Source organism: Nomascus leucogenys, chromosome 6, assembly GCF_006542625.1.
Source record: "Nomascus leucogenys isolate Asia chromosome 6, Asia_NLE_v1, whole genome shotgun sequence".
Taxonomy (NCBI): Eukaryota; Metazoa; Chordata; class Mammalia; order Primates; family Hylobatidae; genus Nomascus; species Nomascus leucogenys.
In genome coordinates, this window is record NC_044386.1 from 97,332,482 (window position 1) to 97,348,616 (window position 16,135).

Below are 16,135 nucleotides of genomic sequence, written 5' to 3' on the forward strand. Positions count from 1 at the left end.
ATCACCCTGCTCTCCTACTACATTCCTTTTTGCTGAAATAATGAAAATAATAATCAATAAAAACTGAGGGAACTCAGAGGCCGGTGCCGGTGCAGGTCCTCTGTATGCTGAGCGCCGGTCTCCTGGGCCCACTTTTCTTTCTCTATACTTTGTCTCTGTGTCTTATTTCTTTTCTCAGTCTCTTGTCCCACCCGACTAGAAATAGCCACAGGTGTGGAGGGGCAGGCCACCCTTTCAATCCTGCCCGGCAGCTCCGGGCTCCCAGACTTTCTCCCTTATAAAGTCAGGCGGCAGCAGACACCCAGGAATGCTGCTGCTCCCATGATGCAGCCGGGCTGTGGGGCTGCCCCCAGGCAACCGGGAACATGGCGGGAGTGGGGCACACAGGGATCCGTTGCCAGAGAGTGGGGTACAGTGGGGGTGCCTGGGTGGGTAGGGCTCACACAGGTGGTGCTGGGACCTGCTGGATCTCTTTCTGCTTCTCTTTGTTAAATCGCTTCTCCTCTGGAGCCTCAGTTTGTCTGTCTGGAAGGTGGAAGCTGAGTGCCCTGCAGCAGGCTTGAGCTACAGAGAACGCTGATGCCGTGGGACTCAGCACCCATGGAGGGTGGGGCCCCGCACTGGGGAGGAAGGAGGCCCCAGGCCAGGCCCTCCAGACTGTCCTAGGGCAAAGGGTGATGTGCCCAGGGACAGCCAGGATGGGGCAGAGGGAAGAGGGAGCCAAAGAGCTAGGGGGAGACAAGGAGGAGCAGAGGCGGAGCACAGCAGCAGCGAAGCCAGAGGCGAAGGAGAGATGGGGAGATGGGGCAGAGACAGGGATGGAGGTGGCCTCACTCACCCCTGGGGCTTCTGAGGACTTAGGACAGGGCCCGCAGCAGCCCTCAGCCTGGAAGAGGCATCTGTGCCTGAAACCTGGCCCTGGCCTGGCTGGGGAAGGTGGGGCCCTAGCCTGGCTGGGGAAGGTGGGGCCCTGGCCTGGCTGGGGAAGGTGGGGCCCCAGCTGGGGGAGGTGGGCCTGATGGGCAGAGATGCTCCCCTCACAGCGACCCCTTGTCGCCAGAGCCTGGTGTCAGACAGAGGGCTGGGCGTCAGGGTGGAAGCCTCAAGGGCCCATCCACACTCCTCCTAGCAGTGCCTCTGGGGAGCCCGGAGATGCCAGCGCAGCCCTTGCCCTGACAGAGAGGGCTTACTGGGGACCTTGACCAAGGTTTCCTCTAGCCCCTGAGAAGGGACTTGGCAGGGAAGGACACAGGCTTTTTCTGTGCCCCTAGGCCTAGGTCTCAGGAAGAAGGATGGAGCCACCCCACCCTCAGGCCCAGACAGCAGTGCCCTGTTTATGGGGAGGAAGGGTGGGAAGCCTGAAGACGTACCCACCTTTAGCAAACCTCTCTATGGGCACTGAGCAGGAGGGGCAGGAACCCTCCAAAAACACACAGCCCCTTTCATGGAGCCAGGCCCAGCCAAGTAATGTCAGGCAGGCACCAAAGGGCAGGACAGGCCCAGGCACAATCATTGCTCTGTCCTGGCAGCTCCCGGCCCACACACGCGCACACACACACAAACACACAGCCTTACGCAAACCCAAAGCACATCCCCAGCAGCCACCCACATGCTTGCGCACACACAAATACACATCTATTAATATACAGCCCTGGACGCTCACCGACGCGCCTTCCAGAGAGAGAAGCCCATATACACAGCACTCTTCCTGCCCCTCCCACGGGCCCCCAGACCTGTGGGGCATCCTGCTCCTCTCATGCCCAAGGCTTGGCACCCCCAGGCACCCCACGCCATTAACCTTCTCCACATCCATATGGACAGTGAACTCCTAGATCAGGGAGGTACCCCCAGGACTAATCCCCACAGTCAGGAGGCGGAAGTGGTAGGAGGGACTGTGCCCATTTTACAGAATGGTGACACTGAGGCCTGAAATGGGCCGCCTCTCCTGGCTCAGAGGGCAGCCCACGGAGCTGCCGCAAGTCTGGACTGGTGTTTTGATGAATCATGGGTCCTCTTGACCCAGGAGAATCAACGGCAGGTCTGGTCCAGCCTGTGCCAATGTCTCCCCACAACCTCCTCCATTGCCCGGCCCCAGTCAGGCAGCCGAGCCTAACTTGACCCATTCTACTTTTCCCTCTACTTCTCTTCCTTCAAGTTAGCCAGAGGCTGTAGGGGGTGAGGGAACAGAAACCCTCCTCGCCCCACCCAAGGGGGACCTGCGAGTCTCTCACTTGGCCTTGCTGCTGCCCTCTGAGACCACCTATTCCTCCCTCTCTGTGACACCACTGCCACCTCCTCCAGGAAGTCCTCTGGATTGACTCCTAGTTTATTACATCTTAATCCTGCACACCCTCTCCATTCGAAGCCCCTCTTCAACTGCCCCCCACACCACCTCCAAGACAGGGATTCTGGATTCTTGCAACTGAAGCCCCTTAGAGAGTGTAAGAGGGGCAGAAAAAGGAGACCAGGAGGTGGGGGAAGCAGCACTGTCAGAGTTTCCAAAGCCCTGGCCAACAAGGCCTCAGAGGCCTCTGTTGGGATGGGGGGCTGCCTGGCCATGCGCTCCAGCAGCACAAGACAGCCTGTGCGAGCCCCTCCCGCTCAGCCCCACAGGAAGCAGCAGGGCCCAGCCCCTCAGTGGACCCATTCGGACCCCAGCGCTCTGGAAAGTACCTCTACTTCCTGCCACCCTCCCACTCCTGCCAAACAGGCTCTACTCTCTTCTGCTGGGAGGGGGCTGCAGGCAGGTGGTTCAGTGGTTAGGGCCAACCATCTAGTTCAGTTCCTGCCTGGCCCAGAGCCTTGATGTTGACCATGCCTTGGCGGGTCTACATATACCTTTAGTGCAAGGGTGGTGTGATGGTTAATACTGAGTGTCAACTCGATTGGGTTGAAGGGTGCAAAGTATTGATGCCCTGGGTGTGTCTGTGAGGGTGTTGTCAAAGGAGATTAACATTTGAGTCATTGGGCTGGGGAAGGCAGACCCACCCTTAATACTGGTGGGCACCATCTAATCAGCTGCCAGCGAATATAAAGCCAGCAGAAAAATGTGAAAAGGCGAGACTGGCCCAGCCTCCCACCCTACATCTTTCTCCCATGCTGGACGCCTCCTGCCCTCTAACATCAGACTCGAAGTTCTTCGGTTTTGGAACTCAGACTGGCTCTCCTTGCTCCTCAGGCTTGCGGACAGCCTATTGTGGGATGTTGTGATTGCGTAAGTTAATACTTAATAACTTCCCCTTTATATATCTATATCTATCTCCTATTAGTTCTGTCCCTCTAGGGAACCCTAACGCAGGTGGGTAGGCGCAGGCAGATGTGCCCCCTTCCCCGTGGGTGCTGGGTAGGTAAGAAGACAGTCCCCAGCAGACCCTTAGCCCCTTCCAGGCCCTGTCTTCAGCCTCAGCCTGCGTAGTGGCCTGGGGAAGTTGGGAACTCAGCTGTTCTCATCCCTGGTTCCTTGGCCATGGTGGAAACAATGGGGCCAGATCTGACTGCTCATCGGGGACTCTGAATAGCTCTCCAGCAGGAAGCAATAGCAGGGGTAATGGAGGAAGTGTGGGCCCACTTTGGTTTGACACTGCACATGGTCTCCATCTGGCCTCAGAGCCTTTGCTCCTTGGCAGACTCAGGCCAATAAGCTCCCTCCCCCACCCTCAATGGCAGCTGGAAGAATGGCCTGAGAGAGAAGCGGGGATAGGTGGGCCGTACTGACACCACCCCCAGATCCCAGCCGTGGCCCCAGCCAGCCCATGGAGGCGGGGCATGGCACGGCAGGCGCTGCACAGGAGCCCAAGCACAAGGGCACTTAGGAGAAGGAATCTGAGCAGGGATCAGTCTGGACTGGGGGTGATTCTCCAGAAACTCCATTCTTCGGGGCTGTGACCACCAAGCCAGGTGATCAGGCCAGTGATGGTTCCCTTTGGGCCGGGTTGGGGAGCCAGACCCGGGAGGGAGACTCCTCTGGGGCCCAGGGGAGGCGAGTCAGAGCTGGCGGAGGCCTCTGGGTCCAGGAACTTCCTCCAAGGAGGAGCCCTGAGTTGCTGGGAATTTCTGGGTCTGACCTCCTGCAAAGTCAAGGTCTGGGTTGGACACAGGGTAAGGCTGTGCCTTCTGGTGCCGGAACTAAGAAGATGCTGGTGTGTCCGGAATTGGTGGGTTCTTGGTCTCACTGACTTCAAGAATGAAGCCGCAGACTCTCGCGGTGAGTGATAGTTCTTCAAATCGGCCTGTCGGGAGTTTGTTCCTTCTGATGTTCGGATGTGGGAGTTTCTTCCTTTCGGTGGGTTCGTGGTCTCGCTGGCTCAGGAGTGAAGCTGCAGACCTTTGCAGTGAGTGTTGTAGCTCATAAATACAGTGTGGACCCAAAGAGTGAGCAGTAGCAAGAGTTATTGCAAAGAGTGAAAGAACAAAGCCTCCACAGTGTGGAAGGGAACCCGAGTGGGTTGCCACTGCTGGCTCCCACAGCCTGCTTTTAGTCTCTTATCTGGCCCCACCCACATCTTGCTGATTGGTCCATTTTACAGAGAGCTGATTGGTACGTTTTGACAGGGTGCTGATTAGTTTCTTTACAATTCCTGAGCTAGACACAAAAGTTCCCCACGTCCCCACTAGCTTAGCTAGCTAGAGTGTGGACACAAAGGTTCTCCAAGTCCCCACCAGAGTAGCTAGATACAGAGTGTCGACTGGTGCGTTCACAAACCCTGAGTTAGACACAGGGTGCTGATTGGTGTGTTTACAAACCTTGAGCTAGATACAGAGTGCCGATTGGTGTATTTACAATCCCTTAGCTAGACATAAAGGTTCTCCAAGTCCCAACCAGACTCAGGAGCCCAGCTGTCTTCACCCAGTGGATCCCGCACTGGGGCCACAGGTGGAGCTGCCTGCCAATCCTGCCCCGTGCGCCTGCACTCCTCAGCCCTTGGGTGGTCCATGGGATTGGGCGCCCTGGAGCAGGGGGCGGCGCTCATTAGGGAGGCTCGGGCCGCCTGGGAGCCTACGGCGCGGGGGAGGCTCAGGCATGGCGGGCTGCAGGTCCCGAGCCCTGCCCCACGGGGAGGCAGCTGAGGCCCGGCGAGAAGTCGAGCACAGCAGCTGCTGGTCCAGGTGCTAAGCCCCTCACTGCCCCGGGCTGGCGGGGCTGGCCGGCTGCTCCGAGTGCGGGGCCTTCGAGCCCACGCCCACCTGGAACTCGCACTGGCCCGCAAGCACCACGCACAGCCCCGGTTCCCGCCCGCGCCTCTCCCTCCACACCTCCCTGCAAGCTGAGGGAGCCGGCTCTGGCCTTGGCCAGCCCAGAAAGGGGCTCCCACAGTGCAGCGGCGGGCTGAAGGGCTCCTCAAGCGCGGCCAGAGTGGGCGCCAAGGCCGAGGAGGCACCGAGAGCGAGGGCTGTGAGGGCTGCCAGCAGGCTGTCATCTCTCACTGGGACCCGGGCAGTGCTCAGAGGCAGCACCATATAGCAGAACCATGAGGTTGCGCCAGCATGGACCCCTTTCTGCAACCCACCCCTCCCTCTTTGCGGCACCTCGCCTCCTCCAGGCAAGAGTCTGAGCCTTGACCACAGCTCCCTCTCACACAGCTTCCTTCTAAGGTGAGAACCACCTGGAGGTGCCTGTGGCCACGGCTATGACTGACAAACACCTACAGCTGCAGTTCTCCACATCCCAGCCCGAAGCCCTCCTTCTCCTGGCAGCAGGCCCAGCTGACCACCTCCTGCTGCAGCTCTACTCTGGACGCCTGCAGGTGAGTGACGTCCCCCTGAGATCTCGGCGGGATTCGGGGTGGGATTCCTTCTCTAGCTTTGAGTGAACCCCAGCTGGCCGTGTGACCTTGTGTAAGTCACTTTTATCTTGGGGTCTTAAGTTCTCCACTGTGGGATGGGCAGCAGCAGCCCAGAAATGGTAAATCCTTCATGAACTGGCTCTGCCCACTGGCTCCCTCCAACCATGTTTCCCACCACAACCCCTCGCTGGTCCTTTGTGCTCTGACGGCACTGAACTGCTTTCAGTTCCTGGCCATCTTACAGTCGCTTGCTGCCAGGCTCTGGATGTACACTCCTTCTGCCAGGTGCTTGCCTCTCCCGTTCCCTGCACATGCCCAACTCCAGCCTCTCCTTGAAGTCTTAGTGTGGGCATCCCCTCCTCCTGGGCTAGGCCCCCTCCTGGGCCCCCATGACCCCTGTGCATCCCTGTGGCACTGCACCAATTTCTCTGCAGCACCACGGTCTGTCCACAACAGTAACAGCACCAGTACTGCCTCGGCTTCCTCATTTTTCCATTTCATCCTTCAAGACACCACGAGCTTTGTTAGCAAGGAGTCTTGTGGCTTTCTTGGGTCTTCCCCTAAGCCATGAAGAGTTTAAGAACCCAGGGTCTTATTCCAAATTTGTGCCAGGCTGGGTGCAGTGGTTCATGCCTATAACCCCACCACTTTGGGAGGCCAAGGTGAGAAGATCACTTGAGCCTAGGAGTTCAAGACTGGCCTGAGCCACACAATGAGACCCCATCTCTATTTTAAAAAGAAAAAAAAAAAAACACAAATTTGGGTCAGCCATCTCCTTCCACACCCCAGTGGGGAGAGGACTAGGGTTTGGTCAGTCTGCTGCTGTCATTGCATTCCCACTTACCTATTATTCCAGGGCTGAAATCGAGGTTCCAAGACAATATTTCTGGCACCTCTCACTCAAGGAGAGAGGAGGAGAATTTAAAAATACAGGTTGGATTTCTAGGAGAGCATCTTGCTGTATGTCAGTTCCTTGTGGGCAAAGATGACATCTGATTCACATCAGGGTCCTCAGAGCCCATCCAGGCCTGGCCCAGAGTTCCCTTTGGTGAGTGTTTGGAGGATGAGTAAAGAAATGGCAGGATGGCAAGAGGAGTGGCACCAGAGGCCCTTGTCCTAGGTTTTCCGCTCTGGGGCACCAAAAGTGGGGAACCCACTATGCTTTTATAAGGGAAATGATGGATTCAAAGTGCTGCCCCCCATCTCCCACTCCCCATCTCTCTTCAGGTCAGACTTGTCCGAAGCCAGGAGGAGCTGAGGCTGCAGACTCCAGCAGAGACGCTGCTGAGTGACTCCGTTCCCCACACTACGGTGCTGACTGTCGTAGAGGGCTGGGCCACATTGTCAGTTGGTGGGTTTCTGAACGCCTCCTCTGCAGTCCCAGGAGCCCCCCTAGAGGTCCCCTGTGGGCTCTTTGTTGGGGGCACTGGGACCCTTGGCCTGCCCTACCTGAGGGGAACCAGCCGACCCCTGAGGGGTTGCCTCCATGCGGCCACCCTCAATGGCCGCAGCCTCCTCCGGCCTCTGACCCCCGATGTGCGTGAGGGCTGTGCTGAAGAGTTTTCTGCCGGTGATGATGTGGTCCTGGGCTTCTCTGGGCCCCACTCTCTGGCTGCCTTCCCTGCCTGGGGCACTCAGGACGAAGGAACCCTAGAGTTTACACTCACCACACAGAGCCGGCAGGCACCCTTGGCCTTCCAGGCAGGGGGCCGGCGTGGGGACTTCATCTATGTGGACATATTTGAGGGCCACCTGCGGGCCGTGGTGGAGAAGGGCCAGGGTACCGTATTGCTCCACAACAGTGTGCCTGTGGCCGACGGGCAGCCCCATGAGGTCAGTGTCCACATCAATGCTCACCGGCTGGAAATCTCCGTGGACCAGTACCCCACGCATACTTCGAACCGAGGAGTCCTCAGCTACCTGGAGCCACGGGGCAGTCTCCTTCTCGGGGGGCTGGATGCAGAGGCCTCTCGTCACCTCCAGGAATACCGCCTGGGCCTGACACCAGAGGCCACCAATGCCTCCCTGCTGGGCTGCATGGAAGACCTCAGTGTCAATGGCCAGAGGCAGGGGCTGAGGGAAGCTTTGCTGACGCGCAACATGGCGGCTGGCTGCAGGCTGGAGGAGGAGGAGTATGAGGACGATGCCTATGGCCATTATGAAGCTTTCTCCACCCTGGCCCCCGAGGCTTGGCCTGCCGTGGAGCTGCCTGAGCCATGCGTGCCTGAGCCAGGGCTGCTTCCTGTCTTTGCCAATTTCACACAGCTGCTATCAGCCCACTGGTGGTGGCTGAGGGGGGCACAGCCTGGCTTGAGTGGCGGCACGTGCAGCCCACGCTGGACCTGATGGAGGCTGAGCTGCGCAAATCCCAGGTGCTGTTCAGCGTGACCCGAGGGGCACGCCATGGCGAGCTCGAGCTGGACATCCCGGGAGCCCAGGCACGAAAAATGTTCACCCTCCTGGACGTGGTGAACCGCAAGGCCCGCTTCATCCACGATGGCTCTGAGGACACCTCCGACCAGCTGGTGCTGGAGGTGTCAGTGACGGCTCGAGTGTCCATGCCCTCATGCCTGCGGAGGGGCCAAACTTACCTCCTGCCCATCCAGGTCAACCCTGTCAACGACCCACCCCACATCATCTTCCCACATGGCAGCCTCATGGTGATCCTGGAACACACGCAGAAGCCTCTGGGGCCCGAGGTTTTCCAGGCCTATGACCCGGACTCTGCCTGTGAGGGCCTCGCCTTCCAGGTCCTTGGCACCTCCTCTGGCCTCCCCGTGGAGCGCCGAGACCAGCCTGGGGAGCCGGCAACCGAGTTCTCCTGCCGGGAGTTGGAGGCCGGCAGCCTAGTCTATGTCCACCGCGGTGGCCCTGCGCAGGACTTGACGTTCCGGGTCAGCGATGGACTGCAGGCCAGCCCCCCGGCCACGCTGAAGGTGGTGGCCATCCGGCCAGCCATACAGATCCACCGCAGCACAGGGCTGCGCCTGGCCCAAGGCTCTGCCATGCCCATCTTGCCCGCCAACCTGTCGGTGGAGACCAGTGCCGTGGGGCAGGATGTGAGCGTGCTATTCCGCGTCACTGGTGCCCTGCAGTTCGGGGAGCTGCAGAAGCAGGGGGCAGGTGGGGTGGAGGGTGCTGAGTGGTGGGCCACACAGGCGTTCCACCAGCGGGATGTGGAGCAGGGCCGCGTGAGGTACCTGAGCACCGACCCACAGCACCACACTGACGACACCGTGGAGAACCTGGCCCTGGAGGTGCAGGTGGGCCAGGAAATCCTGAGCAATCTGTCCTTCCCAGTGACCATCCAGAGAGCCACCGTGTGGATGCTGTGGCTGGAGCCACTGCACACTCAGAACACCCATCAGGAGACCCTCACCACAGCCCACCTGGAGGCCACCCTGGAGGAGGCAGGCCCAAGCCCCCCAACCTTCCATTATGAGGTGGTTCAGGCTCCCAGGAAAGGCAACCTTCAACTACAGGGCACGAGGCTGTCAGATGGCCAGGGCTTGACCCAAGATGACATACAGGCTGGCCGGGTGACCTATGGGGCCATGGCACGTGCCTCGGAGGCAGTCAAGCACACCTTCTGTTTCCATGTCACAGCTCCACCCATTCCCCCTGCTCTGTACTCTCCATCCACATTGGTGATGACCCAGACGTGCCCATCCTCACCAATGTCTTCCTTGTGGTGCCTGAGGGTGGTGAGAGTGTCCTCTCTGCTGCCCGCCTCTTTGTCAAGAGTCTCAACAGTGCCAGCTACCTCTATGAGGTCATGGAGCGGCCCCGCCATGGGAGGTTGGCTTGGCGTGGGACACAGGACAAGACCACTATGGTGACATCCTTCACCAACGAAGACCTGTTGCGTGGCCGGCTGGTCTACCAGCATGATGACTCCGAGACCACAGAAGATGATATCCCATTTGTTGCTACCCGCCAGGGCGAGAGCAGTGGTGACATGGCCTGGGAGGAGGTACGGGGTGTCTTCCGAGTGGCCATCCAGCCCGTGAATGACCACGCCCCTGTGCAGACCATCAGCCGGATCTTCCATGTGGCCCGGGGCGGGCGGCGGCTGCTGACTACGGACGACGTGGCCTTCAGCGATGCTGACTCGGGCTTTGCTGATGCCCAGCTGGTGCTGACCCGCAAGGACCTCCTCTTTGGCAGTATCGTGGCCGTAGATGAGCCCACACGGCCCATCTACCGCTTCACCCAGGAGGACCTCAGGAAGAGGCGAGTACTGTTCGTGCACTCAGGGGCCGACCATGGCTGGATCCAGCTGCAGGTGTCCGATGGGCAACACCAGGCCACTGCGCTGCTGGAGGTGCAGGCCTCGGAGCCCTACCTCCGTGTGGCCAACGGCTCCAGCCTTGTGGTCCCTCAAGGAGGCCAGGGCACCATCGACACGACCGTGCTCCACCTGGACACCAACCTCGACATCCGCAGTGGGGATGAGATCCACTACCACGTCACAGCCGGCCCTCGCTGGGGACAGCTACTCCGGGCCAGTCAGCCAGCCACAGCCTTCTCCCAGCAGGACCTGCTGGATGGGGCCGTTCTCCATAGCCACAATGAAAGCCCCAGCCCCAATGACACCCTGCCCTTCTCCGTGGAAATGGGGCCAGTGCACATGGATGCCGCCCTACAAGTGACCATTGCCCTAGAGGGCCCACTGGCCCCTCTGAAGCTGGTCCGGCAGAAGAAGATCTATGTCTTCCAGGGAGAGGCAGCTGAGATCAGAAGGGACCAGGTGGAGGTGAGGAGCTGGAGGTGGTGAGTGGGGGTGTGGGCCAGGTAGAGGGCCTTCCTCCCAGCTTCCATGCCAGGTACACATGTGACTTGGGCTGTGGCTGTGGTGGCCCCAGGTTACATGTGTGCACGTGCCTCAAATATTCTCCTGTATATGTTGTGCTCCCAAGAGTTTCTGGGGAGCTTGCTGTGCACCCATCCTCCTGGGAGTTGTGTGTGCCTCCAGAGGACATGTCCACTCGTGTCCATGACGTGGCTGAGCATGCAGATTCCTGGACCCCACCCAGCCCTACAGAATCTCTGACATGGAGCCCGAGAATCTGCATTGCAGTCAGTTCCCTGGGAGGGCATCACGGGTCCTGAGCTTTGGGGATTGCTGGCCCTGGAGACAGGCAGCTGCTCCTCAGATCCCCATGTCCCCCGCTCTTTTCTCAGAGCCCAGACCAGGACTAGGAGGTCTGTCAAGGGCTTCGGCCAATCCAGGAACCCCACAGAGCAGCCACGGGCCCTCCAGCAGGCTCACTGACTTGCCCTGTGACCTCAGGCCAGTCCTTGCCCGCTCTCGGCCTTACTCTCCTACACTGCTCATTTCGGAGACCTTTCTGGTCTGCATGTCTGGAGCTTGGGGCCGACAGCGAGCTGGCAGATCTGGAGTCAGGAAGGCCTCGCGGGGGGAGGCAGCGTTTGGGCTGGGCTCTAAAGAGCACAGGCCATCAGGGGCAGAGAATGGGGAGTGGTATTCCAGGCAGAAGGAGCATTCCAGGCAAATGCATAGAAAAGGAATGTGAGTTTGGGGGCAGTTTGGCCTCTTGTGGCTGGCCCATCAGGTGAAGGAGCCCGTGTGGCCTTTGGGGCGTGAGCTCTGTAGGGCCTGAGCTGAAGGCGGCTGTGCCTCCAGAAGGGGTGGGATGGGGCACTCTCTGATGGTCCTGGGTGGTAATAGCATGGGCTGGGGAGGTGCTACCTGCAACCAGCCACAGGCCTGAACAGATCCTGAGCAGGGGGCCTGTGTGTGTGCGTGTGCACACGCACATGTGTACATGTGTGACTGCGTCATCATATGATGAACTCGTGTGTCTGTGTCACTGAGTCTGGGGATACATGATTACGCACCTCCCCGAGGGAGTGCATCTCAAGCTGTGACCGAACCCCTGCAACCGTGTGTGGGGTGGGTATTAACATGTGACCAGCAGCCGGGGCAACCCAATGAAACCCCATCTCTACACAAAAAATTTAAAAATTAGCCGGGCACGGTCAGGCGCGGGGGCTCACGCCTGTAATCCCAGCCGAGGCAGGCAGATCACGAGGTCAGGAGATCGAGACCATCCTGGCTAACACGGTGAAACCCCATCTCTACTAAAAACACAAAAAATTAGCCGGGCATGGTGGCACGTGCCTGTGGTCCCAGCTACTTGGGAGGCTGAGGTGGGAGAATCCCTTGAGCCTGGGAAGTTGAGGCTTCAGGGAACTGTGATCGCACCACTGCACTCCAGCCTGGGTGACAGAGTGAGACCCTGTCTCAAAAAACAAAAAATGTGACCAGCTGCATGTCTGGCTGCTGTGTGTGTGAACCCACGTGTGTGTTTGTGTGTCTAAATGAGCAGTGGCATCTAGAGGAATAAGTGGGGCAAGATCAAGCGTGTTCTGGCTGCTTAGGGCCACAGTGGACCCCTCTGAGACCCCATCTGTGGCCCCCTGTGAGTCCTCATGACCTCTGTTAACCAGGCAGCCCAGGAGGCAGTGCCGCCGGCAGACATTGTATTCTCAGTGAAGAGCCCACCGAGTGCCGGCTACCTGGTGATGGTGTCGCGTGGCGCCTTGGCAGATGAGCCACCCAGCCTGGACCCCGTGCAGAGCTTCTCCCAGGAGGCAGTGGACACAGGCAGGGTCCTGTACCTGCACTCCCGCCCTGAGGCCTGGAGTGATGCCTTCTCGCTGGATGTGGCCCCAGGCCTGGGTGCTCCCCTCGAGGGCATCCTTGTGGAGCTGGAGGTGCTGCCCGCTGCCATCCCACTGGAGGTGCAAAACTTCAGTGTCCCTGAGGGTGGCAGCCTCACCCTGGCCCCTCCACTGCTCCGCGTCACCGGGCCCTACTTCCCCACTCTCCCGGGCCTCGGCCTGCAGGTGCTGGAGCCACCCCAGCATGGAGCCCTGCAGAAGGAGGATGGACCTCAAGCCAGGACCCTCAGCGCCTTCTCCTGGAGAGAGGAATGGCTGTGAGAGAGGCCCAGGGGCTGCAGCCCAGCTCTGGGGGCAGAGTAGAGGGAGCCCCAGGGACTCCCAGTCTGGGGGTTATACGTAGAGAGGAGACGGGGAGTCACATTTCAGAAGCACCTATGCTTTAAATACTGTATCTCCTTTCTTCCTTACAACTCCTCGGAGCCAGAACTAATGGTCCCCATTTTCCACCAGTGGAAGCTGAAGCCCTAGAAGAGTCAGTCTCCTCCTGCACCCAAAGGCAGGGCGTGAAGCGTGCTGCTGGGGCCTGACTGCCAGCCCTGGGCCTGCCTCTAGGTGGAAGAGCAGCTGATCTGCCTACGTGCATGACGGGAGCGAGATACTGACAGACAGTTTTGTCCTGATGGCTAACACCTCCGAGATGGACCACCAGAGCCATCCTGTGGCCTTCACTGTCACTGTCCTGCCTGTCAATGACCAACCCCCGGTCCTCACCACAAACACAGGCCTGCAGGTGAGAGCATCCCTGGGACCACCCCCCATGTCTGCTTCGAGAAAGAGGCCAGCGTCCCCTAGTTCCCAGCACAGAGCTCCCCCTCTCTGAGCCTCAGTTTCTTCCTCTGCAAAATGGGGACACTGCCTCATGCCTCATGGGGTTATTGGAAGGAGAGATGTGAGATTGTGCTGAAATAGAACATAGGTGGGAGATTTTGTTACTGGACACTTGCAAGTGTGGTAGGCAGACTTCTGAGTGGCCACAGGTGGCTCTGCTGTTCCTTCTCCTGTGGCTCAGGACCAGAACACCTGACAGAATCACTTACAAACCTTTAAGGGCAGGCGTCAGGGCGGAAGCCATTAAGCTTCCCACCTTCACCCCAGCAAGTGAAGGCCGCAGCTTGGCTCCCCAAACTCCTGCCCCTTGTGCCACAGCAGAGCAGGGCCCCCATTTTTGCAGAGGTGGAAGTTGAGGCCCAGACATGGGATGGAACTTCTCCATGGCTGCAAAAGTAGTTCTGGTGGAGCAGAAAGGGCATGGCTTTACAAAGCCCACATGGCAGGGCTTTGAACGCCAGCTTCTGGGGTGTGTCCTCCTCGGTCAGCAGGAGCCACTGAAGGTTCCACAGGAGGGCTGACTTGGGCTGTCTGTGACATGGGGCGCCGAGGGAACTTTGGTGGTCTAGGATGTGCCCATAGAGGGTGGCCTCATGGTGCGGAGGCCACAGAATAGTGGGACACAGCACCCTAGAACCACAGGCCAGGACGGCTATGTGGCAGCATGGCCACCAGGTGGTGCCATCCACCCGTGTTTGCTCCGGGAGCCCAGTGCTGGGATCCTGTCCCCCACATTATGGCCCCTCCTGCCAGGGCTGGGCCTGAGGGCTCCCTGGGGCCAGGGGAGGAAGCCCAGGAATGCCAGAAGGCTCTGTTTTCCGGGCATGTGAGTCCCACTGCAGCTCTGCCTGCAAGTAATTGACCCAGCAAGACTGGTACCAGGACCTCAGGAACAGGCACCTGCTCTGCTTGCAAGTGGGAGGCCTGAAAAGGGGTCCCCTTTGCCCAACATGAGGAGGGCCTGTAACTGCTCTGGAAGCACCTGGGCCCATCCCACGCTGCTTCTGTGCTGCAGAACAGTGACAACCATCAGCACCCCACTCTCCGCACCACCCACCCCTCCCTCAGCTGGAAGGAGGGCCTGTTTCTAAAATCACCACTCCCACCTGTGCCTAGCCCCGGCCAGGCACACACGGAGGCTCTGAAAGGAGACCCCTCCCCCACCAGTGAGACAGATTAAGGAGCACTGTTGGTCAGCGTTGGGGGTTTCTGGGGGTGAGAACTTGGTGAGGGTAAGAGCTGGGGCCTTACTGGGTAGGGGATATAAGCTGGCCTTGAGGGACATGCAGGACTAGGGCAGATGGAGAGCAGGGAGGCTGGGCCTGGAGGGTGACCTTCCCTGGGGTCTTCCCTGGGGTGACAGGGAAGGTGAATGCGGGAGGGCCCTTTGTTCAGGGGAGCCAGAGTGGCGCCAGCCTCGATGCCACCTGAGGGCCTTAGCCGCAGCAGGACTGGAGCCCTGGTGGCAGCCCAGGGCCAGGGAGGAAGGGGTGGGTGAGTGTGGCAAGGCAGGACCTTCACAGGCCTGTGTTCCCAGATGTGGGAGGGGGCCACTGCGCCCATCCCTGCGGAGGCTCTGAGGAGCATGGACGGCGACTCTGAGTCCGAGGATCTGGTCTACACCATCGAGCAGCCCAGCAACGGGCGGGTAGTGCTGTTGGGGGCGCCGGGCACCGAGGTGCGCAGCTTCACGCAGGCCTAGCTGGACGGCAGGCTCGTGCTGTTCTCACACAGAGGTGGGTGCTGAGGGCTGGGCCCCGGGTTCCTGCTGCCCATGGGGGTGCCCTGAGATGGGGAGCCAGCTCAGGCCAGCTGGACCCAATGCCCCTGTCCCCAGGAACCCTGGATGGAGGCTTCCGCTTCCGCCTCTCTGACGGCGAGCACACTTCTTCTGGATACTTCTTCCGAGTGATGGCCCAGAAGCAAGTGCTCCTCTCGCTGGAGGGCAGCCGGACACTGACTGTCTGCCCAGGTGGGTGTGCTGATCGTGGGCATTCCTGGGTGCTGGGAGCTGGGGCGGAGCTGAGGGTGGCATGCCAGGGTCACGCTGCCTCTCTGCAAACACAGGCCTGGGTCTGGATCTCAAAGGGTGATGGCCCCTTGTGCCTCTGGCAGAGTCCATCCAGCCACTCAGCATCCAGAGCCTCAGAGCCAGCTCCAGCACAGGCACCGACCCCCAGCTCCTGCTCTACCGTGTGGTGCGGGGCCCCCAGCTAGGCCGGCTGTTCCACGCCCAGCAGGACAGCACAGGGAAGGCCCTGGTGAACTTCACTCAGGCAGAGATAAGGGCCCCACTCTGGAGCCACCACTCAGATGCCCCCAGCCTCAGGTGGCCGCTGTGCCATGGACATCATGTGGACACGGGTGCCAGCTCTGGCATCACTGGCAGCAGACACCCCCAGGCTTGCCATAGTCCAGGCCCTGGTGTCCTGCCTTCCAGGAGCTGCCATGCTGGCAGGGCAAGTTCATGTTCCTAGAAGGAGGGAGAAGGATGCAGGAAGTCAGGGATACAGGGCCCTAGAGCAGGGCTGGGGTCTTGGGGTGTGGCTTCCAGAAGGAAGCTACAGCCAGACCCAAGGGTCTGGAGAGGGGGCACCATGTGGGGGCACTAGTGGCACCCCAGTAGCTGGTGAGGGGTAGTGCTTGGTCCAGAGAGATGGAATTGGAGGTGAAGCAGCTGCTGGGCCTCTGGGTAGAGGTGTGAGCCTGGGGCTCAGGTCAAGTGCCAGCCAGAGGCAGAGTGGATCCTAGGGGCAGATGAGCTGATGAAAGGCAGCTGAGTCGGCCAAGAGGGTGAAGCCGCTGTTCATCCG

At 59.8% G+C, this 16,135-nt stretch overlaps 1 protein-coding gene across 1 annotated transcript; it reads left to right on the forward strand.

Annotated features, from left to right (window-relative positions):
* The first annotated feature begins 698 nt into the window (after positions 1-698).
* On the forward strand, positions 699-15,799 carry LOC101176832 (chondroitin sulfate proteoglycan 4-like). Its single transcript, XM_030815127.1, is given in 10 exon segments — positions 699-936; positions 5,581-5,744; positions 7,011-8,049; positions 8,052-9,395; positions 9,398-10,539; positions 12,258-12,748; positions 13,059-13,224; positions 14,860-15,058; positions 15,160-15,294; positions 15,438-15,799. Coding segments are annotated over 10 exon segments (5,280 nt in total).
* The last annotated feature ends 336 nt before the right edge of the window (positions 15,800-16,135 follow it).